This window comes from Pelophylax lessonae (genome assembly GCF_965119305.1).
Source record: "Pelophylax lessonae genome assembly, chromosome: 3".
NCBI classification, from domain to species: Eukaryota; Metazoa; Chordata; class Amphibia; order Anura; family Ranidae; genus Pelophylax; species Pelophylax lessonae.
Window position 1 is genome coordinate 532,476,454 of NC_138770.1, and position 14,766 is coordinate 532,491,219.

Here is a 14,766-nt window from a genome sequence, read left to right on the forward strand (position 1 = left end):
GGAACCTCAGCTGGAAGTCGATATTTATCTACAATGTGCCTAGATCTGCTTCTAGAATGAAATACATATGGTAAAGACATCTCAGGATGTCTGCACATACCTATTATTGTTAAAGTTTTTTCTCTAATCTAGTTAAAAATGCATCTTGTCAAAAAGTTTTAAAATTTAGCACATTTTCACATACCGAAATACTAGCATTTATACAAATAAATGTTAACAGAACTCACAGGTTATAGAAACACCCTAAAACTCACCTGTAAGGATATTTATACAACCTTCAGTACCCATTAATTGTTTTATGCATTCAAGTATTAAAAATATTGTTAAGTTGCATTTAATTTTGTGATTTTTTTCCAAACCAAAAAAGATCAATGAACAACATAGTTTACGGCTTTCAAAAATAATATTATTATAAATAAGGCAGTTTTTCCACGTAATATTCTAACATCTATTGCACCAAACACAACAGAACATAACCATCAATACAAGTCAAAAGCCACGTTCCCACCGTAGCATGAAATGGCTCCCGTTCAACCATCCTCAGCTATATTGCATGTAAAAAAACGAACAAACAAAAAGAAAAAAAAAATACACACAGAGTGCCTTCACATAGGCAGTCATGTCTTGTTTCCAGTTGAAATGCTTCACCGCTTGTTCTGTTTATTTTACTAAAACATTGGTTTATCCCCTGTTCAAAGAACAGATGACATGTCCACTTAGTAGCCCATAATGGACTCATTTGAGACGCTGAGTCACATTAGCCAGAGCAACTGCAAAGGCTTGGACGGCTGAAAAGGGATATTGAAAGTCCAAAATGTAGGCATTGCCATCGATCCTTCCAAACTGCATTACCTGCCAGAAAAAAAACAAAGATTAAAATACGAATTTAAGATGTTTGTAAGATTTAAAATCTAAAACCAAAAAGGTTTTTTTTGGACAGATTAAAATGGTTCTAAAGGCTCCTGGTATTTTACTTAAATCATTCCATAATTTATATTTACCTGAGCCTAATTCCCAATCCAGCACTGTGCCCGAGAGCAGCGGCTCCTTCTCACACGGCAGATTGTTAATCAAATCCTGTGAGGAGGGAGTGGGGCCGAGCCATGCTGTCTATATACACAAGCAGCGCAGCTCATGATGGAGCCCGCACGAGTGCCCCCAAAGAAAGTGGTTTCTGTGAGGGGCACTCGCTGAAGAGGAGGAGCCAGGGGGGCTGGACCCCTGAAGAGGGTGATCAGGACTGCTCTATTCAAAATCATTGCACAGAGCAGGTAAGTATAACATGTTTATTATTTAAAAAAAATACAAACATGAGGATTTACAAAACCTTTAAGGGAGAATGTGAAGCACTGTGTAAGAGTAGTAATATGAGCAATATAAATGGAAGAGAGGGCGGCTGCTAACTCTCACAGTTCCCAAAGAAAGCCACTCAGAAATGTATCCAGTGGCCATGAAGGAGACACGGCAGGAAGGATTTTTTTTTTTTTACCAGAGACAGCCACCAGCAAGCAATGGGATACACACTTTTACAAGTACAGTAAAACCTTGGATTGAGAGTAACTTGGTTTGAGAGCGATTTAAACAATATCAGGTGTGATCCCGTGAGCTAGCAGGTGAAGCAGCTCACACTGATCACTTCCCTTCAGGTAAGTGCTGAAATACTAAATCTATTTAAAAAGTGTTGCGCATTCAAATGTGGACAAATATAACTGAGTGCTGAAATCAATAAATAAATATATGCAAAGAAATATATATATATATATATATATATATATATATATATATAACAAACAGGTACCCTCACTGTGTAGATAACCATAAATAAAAGTGCTCTAATCAGATATGATCTGAGGTACAGTATAATGAAAGCAATGTGAAGCATTAAACTGTGTGAGACTGCACACAGCATGCAAAGATATACGCCTGAGGAAGGCATGTAGTCCCGATGCGGTCACGGGTAGGGGAAGGGCCAGCTATTGTCGGTGAACATTGTATCAAACAGTGAAAGAATCGGATACAATTGCTAGTGGCGGTATTTTTGAATTGATCGTTCAATTGCACCATGGATTCTTGTATTTTCTTTTCTCATGAAAATTGCGGAGAGTGACACCTGGTAATTGGGAGTTTACACTGATCACTAAGGAGAGGATCCAGGTTGACATATTCATTTCACCTGCAACAGAATTCACATCCCAGCCCACAAATCGGAGAAGATCATCCAGGGATACACAGTGGAAATCGGAGCTGGATTTAAACCCAAACGCGAGATTACGTCAACTCAGGTGAGCTTATACCCTAAGGGGGAGCCACAAGAGGAATACCATGTTTAATCCATTCATAGTATTGCAACAGTGGAACATTTTATCGGGTGTTGGCAGAATGCCTGGAATTGGAATTTATCTGACAGTGGGGTCTTGGATGTACGCTTGAGGCACTGTCACTTATTGTCGCAGACTTGTCACACTGTTGCTCATGATTGTTCACAGTTGTTGCAACGCAGTCACTATTATGTAGTCTTTATTTTTAACCAGTTAATTTTATTATACATGGCTTTTGATCAACAAGACACAATTGTTTGGATATCTTTGCATGCTGTGTGCACTCTCACACAGTTTAATGCTTCACATTGCTTTGATTATACCTCAGAGCATATCTGATTAGAGCACTTTTTTATGGTTATCTACACAGTGAGGGTACCTGTTTATATATATATATATATATATATATATATATATATATATATATATATATATATATATATATATATAAATGGATTTTTGTAAAATCTTACCGTAAAATCCTTTTCTCTTAGCTCATTGACAGACGTAGTCCTCGGTGATACAGCACCTTCGGGTTATGTTGCCTCCAGGAGCAGGACTAGACAGGAAATAAAAATGCTCTGGCCACACCCCAGGGGCAGTCCCTGAGGGTATATCCTCTCTCTCTCCGCCACAGCAAATCAGTTATGTCACAAAAGCAGTGCTTAGAGAATTTAACCCAACCCAACTCAAAAACAGAGGGGCGGGGACTACGTCTGTCAATGAGCTAAGAGAAAAGGATTTTACGGTAAGATTTTACAAAAATCCATTTTTCTCTATCGCTCATTGACAGACGTAGTCCTCGGTGATACAGCACCTTCGGGAAGTCCCAGAGCAGTATCACAAATGAGGGGTGGGAAAATGGAAATCAAATCCCAATCTAGAAGGCCCAACCGGTGCCAACTAGAAGTTTACAATGCTCATCCTTAATGATGAGACTCAACAAAAATAAATTTCAAACAGAAAAAAACCCTCGAGGTAGACCACCCGTCTCCTCAAATTGCGGCCTGCAAAACCTTGCGGCCAAATGAGGCATCCGCCGATGCCATCACATCAATTTTATAGGATTTTGTAAAGGTATGTACCGACGACCACGTGGCCGCCTTACATACCTGGACCACTGACGCCTGATGGCGAAAGGCCCAGGAAGTACTGAGCGCTCGAGTGGAGTGCGCCCTAACAGGGAACGGAGGACTCTGACCCTTAATAGAATAAGCCTGTACCACCGTCTGTCTAATCCATTTGGCAATGGTCGCGGCAGATGCAGGCAACCCCTTTCTGGGGCCATCCGTGATCACAAAAAGTGAATCCGTCTTACGGAATGATTCCGTAGCTTTCAGGTATACCCTGATTGCCCGAACCACATCCAAGGAATGCAACGCATGTTCCCGATGATGATTGGGCTGAGGACACAAGGAAGGTAGTACAATATCTTCATTCAGATGAAAATCTGAAACCACCTTAGGAAGAAAGGATGGCTTAGGATGAAGTACTACCTTATCCCTATGAATCACTAGGTATAGGGACTGGCATGATAATGCAGCCAGTTCTGACACCCTGCGAGCAGAAGTGATAGCCACCAAGAAGGCCACCTTCTGGGATAAAGTAAGCAAGGGAATCTCCCTGATGTTTTCAAAGGGAGGTTTCTGTAGAACCGACAAAACTAAATTAAGATCCCAGGGCGGTAAGGGCGCGCGGACTGGTGGAGCCAGGTGCCGCACCCCCTGGATGAAATTCCGCACCAAGGACTTGGTAGCTAAAGGTTTCTGAAAGAAGATTGCTAATGCTGAAACTTGACCCTTGATGGTGCTCAAGGCTAGTTTCTGCTCAACCCCTTTTTGCAAAAAAGCCAATATTCGAGTCACCGAATAGGTACGTGGAGGAAATCCTAAAGATTCGCACCACGCAATATAAGTCTTCCATGTGTGATAATAGACCTTGCTGGAAGTCGCTTTCCTTGCTTTAATAAGGGTAGGAATGACTGAAGCTGACAACCCTCTGTCCTTCAGTACTTGGGTCTCAATGGCCAGGCCATTAAAACCAGCGACTGTAAAGCACAATGGTAAATTGGTCCTTGAGACCACAGACATTCCCTGAGACGAAGTTCCCACGGAACGTCTGCGACTAGCATGTCCAAGTCGGCCAGGCCGGCTAGACGAGGCCAGCCTAGAATTTCCAGGACCACTGGCGCTGACTGGATCTGAACCAGGCGTCCCTAGAGCTATCTGGCCCCGATCATCCGAGAAAGTCTGGTCGTTTTCTGTTCCCACACATTTATCAGATACCTGATTCCTATCAGGAAGGGTGATCTTTTCTGGTTGAACCTCAGGGACCGAAGTCACTCGGCTAGAGGCTTCTTGGTCTGTCTGGTCAACCAGATCCGATTCCTGTGGAGAATAGAGACTAATCTTAGGAAAAGGTAAAGGAAAAGATCTATTCAGGGAACGGTGACTACCGCTCCCTGTAGTACTTAAATGTTGGAAGGGAAGAATCGCACCGGTAGTGGTAGTCGATGCTCGATCTAATATCCTGAATACCGGTGAAAACGTCCCCCCACCCTCAACCCGGGTGGGGGCGCACCTTCAGGCTGTGTAATCCTTTGCTTCGGGTTTGGCTGAGTCGGTCCTCTGTTTGTCCGACCAGCCTTTCTTGAACCCTCCTGGAGGAGTCTTGCCTTTCCCGCTTGTTCCAGCCGGGCGTACGTACCCTTTATGGGCGGTAAAGAAAGGTCCTCGCTTGTTGCGAGGTCCCTTAGCTTTAGCAGCCTGTGGCAAAAAAGTGCTCTTGCCCCCAGTGGCATCCTTAATAATTTCATCTAGGGTGGCCCCAAATAGACGATTCCCCTGAAAGGGGAGATTCGTCAAGGTCTTTTTGGAACCTAGGTCAGCTGACCAGCATTTTAACCACAGCACACGTCTGAGGATTACCGCTGACATAGATGCATGCCCTAATAGGGGAGTAGTGTCCAAGGCTGCGTCACAGATAAACTGTAGCCCTTGTATAATCTGTTCCATCAAATCAGATGTTTCCTGGGGAATATCTTTTCCCCTAAGGTCTTGGCGTACCAATCTCGCCCATTCCGTAAGTGTCTGGGAAACTAGACCAATAACAATTACTGGTCTAAATGCTGACCCTATCAGAGAGAAGATAGTGCGGGACTCTGCTTCCATCTTCCGATCCACCGGATCCTTAAAGGACGAAGTGTCCTCCACTGGGATAACCGTGGCTTTATTCAGCCTGGAAATAGGTGGATCCACTACTGGTGGTACCGTCCATTTCTTAATGAAGGATTCCTCAAATGGATAGCGTCTAGCAATACGCTTGGAAATCGTAAAGGTACGCTTAGAATGCTCCCATTCTCCTTTAATTTTATTACCAAAACACTTGGGTACAGGAAAAACCTTCACCGTTTTGATGGGCTTGTTAGTACCAAAGGGAATCTCTGTTTCAGTTGCCTCTGCCGGTAAAACCTCAAGTCTTAAGGTTTCCCGCACTGTCCTGAATTATAGCGGGAGAAGGAACGTCCTCCTCACTGTCTGAGGGAGCTTTACCTGCGGTAACAGCCCTTGCAGAGGGACCTGCAGCTGCAGTGACCATCTCTGAATCTGAGTCAGAGGTGTCAGATAATATAGGGGTAGGCGGGGGTCGCTTTCTTGACCCCCGTCCCTGACAGGCTGCCTCCACCCGAGCCACCAAAGACTCCAAAACTGCTGTAAATGCATCCATACTCTGTGCACCGGCGGGTCCCGTGGCCCCCTCGAGGGAAACAGGTGGGGGAATTTGTGTGGCAGGGTCCATGATTATTCCAGTAACTTCCCGGATAATACAATTCAATTAAATAAAAAACTTTTTGTTTTTTCAGACCCCCAGCGCCACAAAAGCCCCTTAGTGTTACCTGCTAGGGATCCCTATCGATCGAGAGAGAGAGAGATAGACCCCCAGGCTCACCACTTGATGCTCAGAGTTTAACTGCAACAGGTTACAGCGCTGTCTTCACAAACAGGAAGTCTTTTGGCTGGCTGCCCAGGAAAAAAGGAGGCGGCTCCGCCCCTCTGCACGCCTTCCGGCGCCTCCCCTAGCTCCACGAGGTGTTTGGATCACCTCAAACATAGCCGCCCCCATGCTGGAGACACGAGGCTACGCCAAAATGGCGGCTCGTGCGATCCAGCAAAAAAAATGGCGGCGGCCTGTACCGAATAGCGGTGTGCTGCAGAGCACACAACACCTTCTCTGCATGGGGATTTGGCGTGGTTGGCGGTACCGGCCCTGGCGGACCGCATGGCCGTTCGGAAGGCCTGCTATAGCTGGAGATTTGACTAGGAAGGCAGTCTACATGTCCGTGGCTTCTGACTGGTAGGTACTTTATTATTATCATAGTAAGATTCCCAGACTGCCACTGATTACAATCTTTTTAACATGTATACAATTAGATTGTTAGCTCCCAAACCAAGCCTCCTGGCTTTTTGCACATAAAATCACACTCAAAGTAGGGGGATCTGTGCCATGTTATAGGATAGAGGGGGACTCTATCTTACCATACAGAGAGGGGCCCGCGTTCACCACAAGACCCGTCAGGGGAAAAGGGGGAACACACTACTCACCATACCGGAACCAGGCGGGCACCAACTCCTGACAGTACCCCTCTCCACCGGGGCGGGAGGGCTGTCGACCAATACGGACGCCGTGACTCATGGTCCTTGGCGTTTCAGCGAGACGTTTAACTCGCGGGGTCAGTACCCCAGTGGGACTATGTCGCGGCCGACCCAGCGCGGAGCTATGGCCTGCACGCGCTCGTAGGCTGAACTGGGGTGACCACCGGATCTCAACATCCAGCCCGTCGCCCAGTTCAGCTTTCTTGCTTGAAGATCTCACAGGAACACTGGAGAAAAAAGCTGTCTAAAAAATCTTTTTAAGAAAAAAATCTTGCCAGGACCGAAGATCCCAGCAAGGTATCTAGGTCCTTACTCCTGACTAGACAGAAAAAAACTGATTTGCTGTGGCGGAGAGAGAGAGGATATACCCTCAGGGACTGCCCCTGGGGTGTGGCCAGAGCATTTTTATTTCCTGTCTAGTCCTGCTCCTGTGGAGGCAACATAACCGAAGGTGCTGTATCACCGAGGACTACGTCTGTCAATGAGCGATAGAGAAATATATATATATATATATATATATATAATTTCTCTCCGTATATTTTTTTATTGACTGATTTCAGCACTCAGGTATATTTATCCACGTTTGAATGCGCAGCACTTTTTAAATAGATTTGGTTTGAGAGCGTTTTGCAAGACAAGCAACATTTTTTTAAATAAATTTTGACTTGATAAACAAGCAATATCTTGATATACAAGTAGTGTCATGTCACACCCTAGTATAAAAGAGAAGAGAGGTGCCTCTAAGTTTATGGTTAAATTTAATGAAGGTACAACATTTAGCAACTCACATGGTTGATGATTAAAACAGGTACATCAAAGTATGCAGGCATCCGGGGTAAAGCTGTCCACATAGACCATCCTTCGCACCGCCATCATCCCTTCCATGCTGAGCCCCACGAGCGCTTCAAGCCTCGCTTTCAGACCGCTCCACTGCAATGTAGTCTTGGATGGTCTATGTGGACAGCTTTACCCCCAGATACTAGCATTCTTAGACGTGCCTCTTTTAACCAATTTCCGACCGCCCCACGCATATTTACTGCGACAGGGCAGCTTGATTGCTAATAATCACATAGATCTACGTGATTATATGCATGTGGTCTCGGCAGGGCGTGTGCGCTGCCGCTGTCAGTAGACAAAGCAGGAGCCAGACCGCGGAAGGGAAACGGACAGGAGAGCCGCCTGCCTACATAAACAAAGCAGACGGCTCTGCTGACATGCAGGCACAGTGAGATCGTGTCTCTCAGCTAAGCTGAAACACGATCTCTGTGTGCCTTTCACAGATAACCCCCCCCCCCACACACACAGTTAGCAAGCACAAATAGGCTTACACTTAACCCCTTGATCACCCCCAGTATTAACCCCTTCCAGTGTAATTTATACAGTAATGGTGCATATTATTTAGCACTGATTACTGCATTAATGTCACTGGTCCCCAAAAAGTGTCACTTCGTGTCAGATTTTTCCGCTGCAATGTCACAGTCCCACTAAAAATCGCTGATTGCCCCCATTACTAATAAAAACAAACAAAAAAAAGTGCAAAAATCTATCCCATAGTTTGTAAATGCTATAACTTTTGCGCAAACCAATTAAAATACGCTTTTTTTGGATTTTTTTTTTTTACCAAAAATATGTAGAATACAAATTGACCTAAACTATAGGAGGAGGTAAACCCTGCACTGGGGAAGGCTAATTGGGTGGCAGTAAATGCACCAGTCTCCATATTATAACATATGGATCGGTGCGTCCACTGCAAGCCAGCCGGGATATTTTTGCTGCAGGCCAGATAAAATCTTGTGGTGGGCTGGATGTGGCCCATGGGCCATAGTTTAGAGACCCCTGCTATAGATGACCATGTTTTACTGAGACCTCCCCAGCATCTTCATTAGCAATGCCCTGTAGCAATCATCAAGGAAAAGTGTTACTGGTAATTCCTGTGCCTCCACCTTACAGGACCTACTTAGCTAGCTTGACAAAGGAATCAACTGTCATAAGAAAACATTGCTCAAAGAATATGAACAGACTTTAAGTCCAGTGCACAGAAAAAAAAAAAAAATACTCGAACATCCAGTATCTATGAGCTTTTGTCCAAAAAAAATGTTATTGATGGAAGGTAAGACAGCGGGGCTGCAGTGTTTTCTAAGATTCACCTTTAGACAAATATGCTTATTGCTCACCCAATAGGTTAATTGTAAACTAGCCTGAAGCCGGCCGACTTACAATATGTGTGTGCACACTCTTCTCTGTTCAACAGAAGCTGGTCTAACGATCAGCTTCTGTCAAAAGGTCATGCTGGAAAACCAGCAATTGATCAGAGCATGCAATGGTTTTTGTGTTAGTGGAAGGAATGCATGCATGACATTTCTTTAGCAGTTCAACCCTGCAGGCGAATGGTAAGCTAGCCTAGGAAACATGCAAATTTTAAATTGATGCAGACCGTGAATCATTTGTTTATAATAATCACAAAATAGAAAGCTTTCAGGTTGCAGAATTGTTATTGAGCACCTTAATGACAGCAAGAAGCAGGAAAAGGTGGGCCTTTAGTGTTTGCAGAGTGACTTGATTTACCGTACTTGGATGAAATAGATTGTGTCAAATGTGTCCTTATTTTTAAGTATGATGTCAAAATAAACTAAAATCATACTAGAGGAATAAACTACAGTATCTATCTCGGTCTACTCCTTCAAAACATATTTCTTACAAAATCACAAGTGCGATGTAAGGGAAAATCTGCAATATTTGTATATACAGTATATAAAAAGAAAAGTATTATATATATATATATATATATATAAAACTAGATTCATAGAAATAAAAGCGTAAAATAAATGATACTGGTAAATAAATGTGAAATGTGAACCCAGCTCTGTCTAATCAGACACTGGTGGGTGAAGGCTGGCATCCACCCAACCCCCAATAACCCTTGTAGTTCCTAAGTACTACCGTTGCAACAGCCTCAATTACTAATACAAAATCATTATTATCCATTAAAACATGTATGAGAGACCTGTCCATTTTGGATCCTAGAATTCAGCGGATTAGCAGTCCCCTCACAGGTAATATATTCACAGAGAGTTGGTGAGTGAGGGCACATGAGGAGGGGAGCACAGCACTTTATGTTCATTATTGGCACAAGATAAAGCAAGGAATGGCACTTTAAAGGACTCATTTCACTTATTGGTCTGCACCATCTATAATTGGCACTTTTGTTGGCAGAATTTGTTTTTCTAAAATATTGCATCTTCACTATTTGATCACATTTGTGGTAGAGATAATAATTTATTTTGAGTAGGACTTTATTAATTGTTTGATTAGACAGCGCTGGGTTCCCATATCACATTTTAACCGCTTGACAACTGCCCGCCACAAAAAAATGACATAAATGACACGATCATTTTTGTGCAAACCAATCAAAATACGCTTATTGCAATTTTTTATCAGAAATATGTAGAGGAATACAAATTGGCCTAAAAGGATGAAAAAATTAGATTTTTAAATTTTTTTTTTGGGGGGGGGGGGGGGGGGATTGTTATATATCAGAATATGAAAAATTTTGTTTTTTTTTGTTTTTCCAGAATTGTCGCTATTTTTTTATTTAAAGCGCGCAAAAAAAAAAAAAAAAAAAATCGCACAGACGATCAAATACCACCAAAAGACAGATCTATTTGTGGGGAATAAAAAGGACATCAATTCCAATTGTCCGGTAAACTAACGCAGTGCCGAATCACAAAAAATGTCCTGGTCATTATTGGGGCAAATCCTTCCGGTCCAGAAGTGATTAAAGGACGTTTGCACCTCATACCACAGCAGCAGTCAATTTACTTAATATATTGGTATACACATCACAGAGTGAGTATAACAACAATTTATACTGTTAAATAAATGTAATACAAACAAAGCTTTCACCATACCTGTCTACCTTCCAGCTCTATTTGAAAGTTTTTTGCAGATTCCTGAGTCACTCGACCTCCAAAGTCCAACTGGTAGACTTGTGTTGCCTCATTCCATAAAGGCTGTTTATTTGCCATGACATAGACAAATCCTTGGCTTCCCAACCTGCCATCATCTTTGTCATTAGCTTTCCGACATTTAAACTCATCCAGGTCACTAGCAGTCCTAAGGTTCCTCTTCGTTTTCCATCCCTTCTTATTGCTCTGACTCTGGTTCATCAGCTCATCCCCACTAATAAACAGTTCAGGTTCACTTTCTGAACTATCCTGAAACTCATTTGTCTTATTAAGCTTTTTGGATTTCAGCTGATCTTTTTGACTCTTAACCTTCTTTTTCTCTCTTCCAAGCCTAGGACTGGCTATAAGAGAGTTAAAGTCACTCAGGGTCTTTGCTTCTTTTTTCACCTTGCCTTCAGTGATAGCCTGAACATTTCCTTCTTCCGCTCTGCTATCTAAACGTTTTCTATTTTTTTTAGGAAATTTGTCAGTTCTCTGAGCTACAGGGCTCTCTGTTAATGACAGAACTTCCTGGAAGTTATCTGCAGTTTCTACCATGACTTCACTGCCCACATTATTTTGCATCTCTGGCTGAGATGGAGACAGGACAGACTTTTCTGGCACCAAATGAGGTTTTGGTGGTAATGTAGACTGTGAACTCAGCGCTGGCAGGCATGGGCTGTATGTGTTCCATGGGTGTAGTGCCACTGGAGGAAGCTGCAAGCCATTGCAATTACTACTTCCTGGGTACATTGGTGGCAAGGGACAGCAAGGCAAATTGGGTGGGTATGCTGGCTGTACTACTATAGCGGGCTCTTGCTTCACAAACTGTGCTGGAGGTAAAGCTTCCTTTGGAGAGCAAGGTTTCGGTACTTGGTGGAGAGGAGGCGGGACATTATAACCACTGTTATATGACATCCCAACTCCATAATTTGTCTGGAATGTTGAAATAGGGCTGGTGGGTGACTTAGGGGAAATGAATGGCACACGAGACATATCTAAATGCTGACCTTGTCCAAGGATTAGAGGGGGTGGTCTCTGGGGCATTGGCAATGTATTATGAGCTGTCCTTTCTTGGGGAACCCATACATCTTCACTTACCAGTGGGTCCCACTGGTATGGTGGGGGCCGCTTTATTGTAAGTCCTGTCTCAGCCATATTTAAATGCCTGGTTGGCTTTTCAACTGGGCAGTGTTGGGAAACTGATTCATCTTCTGTAAAAGCAGAATTAATATAATCTGTCCTGTCTCGACAGCTTTCAGGGGGACTTAATAAATTATATGATGACTGAGATGCTAAAGGGGCTGTGCTGGCAGAGTGAACAATAACTGTACTCTGCTGTGGACCACAAGCTGTTGATAATTCAGGACGCATATTTCCTGTTCCTATGGTACTAGTGCTGAAATTGCCACTATGATTACTGATGCTGCTGCTAATTACTCCAGTGCTACTGCTGCATTGGCTGCAAGTGTACAATGCTGCCGGCGGCCGTGGTTGATACTGTCCAGGTACAACATTGCTTTTTGTTTTAGGAGGATGTTGCAGTGTTGCTCTTTGATTGTCTGTCATTTGGGCCATTTTAAGAGTTGCTTCACGACTATTTCTGCGCAAAGTGGCATGAATAAGACTGCTGTCTATTCTCTGAGAAGCACTTCTTCCTTGAGCAAGCTGTGCTGCAATCTCAGGATATGGTGGTGGATCCCCAGGTGGTATAGAATAACGTGGAACAGTCAACCTATTTAATGTGGCACTGGTGCATGGTTGCTTAATCTTTTTTTCTGTTGCAGAAACCCTTAGGGTTGCAGAACTTCCTGGGCCTGGAAGAGTATAGGTGTTCTGTGTGCAGAGCATTCGTGTCCGTGGTCTGCACACTTCTTCTACATTTCCACTACTATCAAATGTTGTTATACGCTCATATCCCAGTGGAGTTTGGTAGTGTCCACTTGCAAAGAGGGAAAAGTCTCCCTTCTTGAGGCAGAGGTCCAAAGGAGGTTGAGGGATTGGTGGTGGAGGTGCAGCTGAAGTTGGAGGAGCTGGTATAGTTCCTGGATATGGAGGTGGAGGGTTGAGTTTGTTTATTTGCATTTCTTGAACAGTGGTGAAAACAACAGCATCTCCTTCTGCAAACTGGGGGACTGGACGTAATGGTTTTGGCTTTTGAGGATGCTCATGGTCTCTTTCATTGTTTTCAACAGGCGGCATTTGAATAGTAGCCTGTGATGGGTGTGGTAGAGGAGGATGAGTGGGTTGTAACATGCGTCCCATTTCAACTCCACCAAATATGACCTGCCCTGGATTGGAATATCTATTTGGTGCTGGATACTGAACAGCATTTTCTACTGGATGATCTAGAGGAGCTGGAGCTACCATTTGATTGGCCAAGACATCTAGTTGTACATTTTGATTGGCTAACAAAGACTGAACCAAACCTATGCTTTGAGTTGGAGACATAGCTTGAGCAGAGCTATGAATTGGTGCAATAGGGATATTCACAGTGCAAGGGGGGTTGTTTTCAGGTGCCCCAGAAGTTCCAGTTGCTAAAGAAAATGAAAATACGGATTTAGGAATTGGAAAAAAACATCTAAATTATTTAGCTTACTTTTTATTTAAAGGTTAGTTCAAAATTCTAGATAACATATTAATAAAGATGGTAGAAGAAACAAATGTGGAACCCAATTAAATGATACAATAGAGAAATTCACTTTTAGTGAAGCGGTCCTTTAACATTCCGCCCCACATCAGTCAGTGAAGCCCAGATAGTAAAATACTTACCTTCATCCCTGCAAGTGAGATCTTCACTATGAGGCCCTTCCTGGCATAACAAAGCCTTTGCAGTAAAAACATCCGGCCACATGCAGTCACTACTGCACATTCTCAGGGAAATTCATTCCTATGGCTGGTCTATACTCATAGCTGTTAACAACCATCACAGGAGTACAGTTCCAGTTATACAAATGAATAAGCCAAGTGTTGCAGTAAGAGCTAGAGGTGGCCAGGGTTTAGGAACAAAGATGAAGGCAAATATTTTACTACATAGCTTTAATAATGGAGGGGGTTAAAAGACAACTTTACTAAAAATTATTTTTTGCCATATGCATAAAGCATGCAAATTACTAGGATAAGATACCACATAAATAGATAACCAGGATATGTTGTAAATCCCTTAAAAGGAATAATGGGTCCCAAAATATTCACAGCAACCAAATAAAATCTAATTTGCCTTGGAACCTGTGGGAAGATGAAAGTTTGAAATGGATTGGTTACTATGAACTGTACAAGATTGCAGCTTTGGTGCGATGTACTAATATCCCTGGTATCCTTAAAGAAATATAAAACAAATTTAAAGAATCCTTTCTTATTTCTATGAACCATTAGATGCTCACCAGGTAAATCATCTTCATCTTCACTGAAAACATTTGTGTTAAATACTGGCAAATTAATATAATCCATTGAAATTTTCCGCACTTCTGGAAGGTAGATGGTCATCTGTCTTGGTTGAAGGTGTAGCAAACTCGTTTTATAAATAACTACATCAAAACACAAAAAATATTTAATATAGTAAAGTAAATCATTCCTACAATTATTAAAAAATTACAAGAAAAAAAGATCTGCCCTGTGTGGCATTTAGTTAGTTAAAAAGGCTTTAAGAAGGCCAATGCCCATCAAAAGTTCAATCTCTTACAACTCTTGAAGTTTTGGCTCTGAAGAAGTAAAACAAAACCTGCTGGGCAATTGTTGCCCTTTGTGCCACAAGGAATGAAAAACTATCCATTTGTCACTCAAGGGCAGATGGATGGCGTTTTCAGGACTTTTCTCCAGTCTGACAGGCTACCACCCATTGTGAGGATCTTC

The 14,766-nt window shown here is 42.8% G+C and overlaps 1 protein-coding gene across 1 annotated transcript in view; it reads right to left on the reverse strand.

Annotated features, from left to right (window-relative positions):
- Nucleotides 1–384: 384 nt before the first annotated feature.
- The window catches only part of TULP4 (TUB like protein 4), a 245,458-nt gene continuing 231,076 nt past the window's right edge, over nucleotides 385–14,766 (reverse strand). The window contains exons 12-14 of the mRNA XM_082251611.1: nucleotides 14,298–14,441; nucleotides 10,879–13,451; nucleotides 385–852 (exon numbers count right to left, since the gene is read on the reverse strand). Of these exons, the coding sequence (XP_082107737.1) occupies nucleotides 736–852; nucleotides 10,879–13,451; nucleotides 14,298–14,441 (2,834 nt within the window). The 3' untranslated portion in view covers nucleotides 385–735. The remainder of the gene's footprint in view (nucleotides 853–10,878; nucleotides 13,452–14,297; nucleotides 14,442–14,766) is intronic.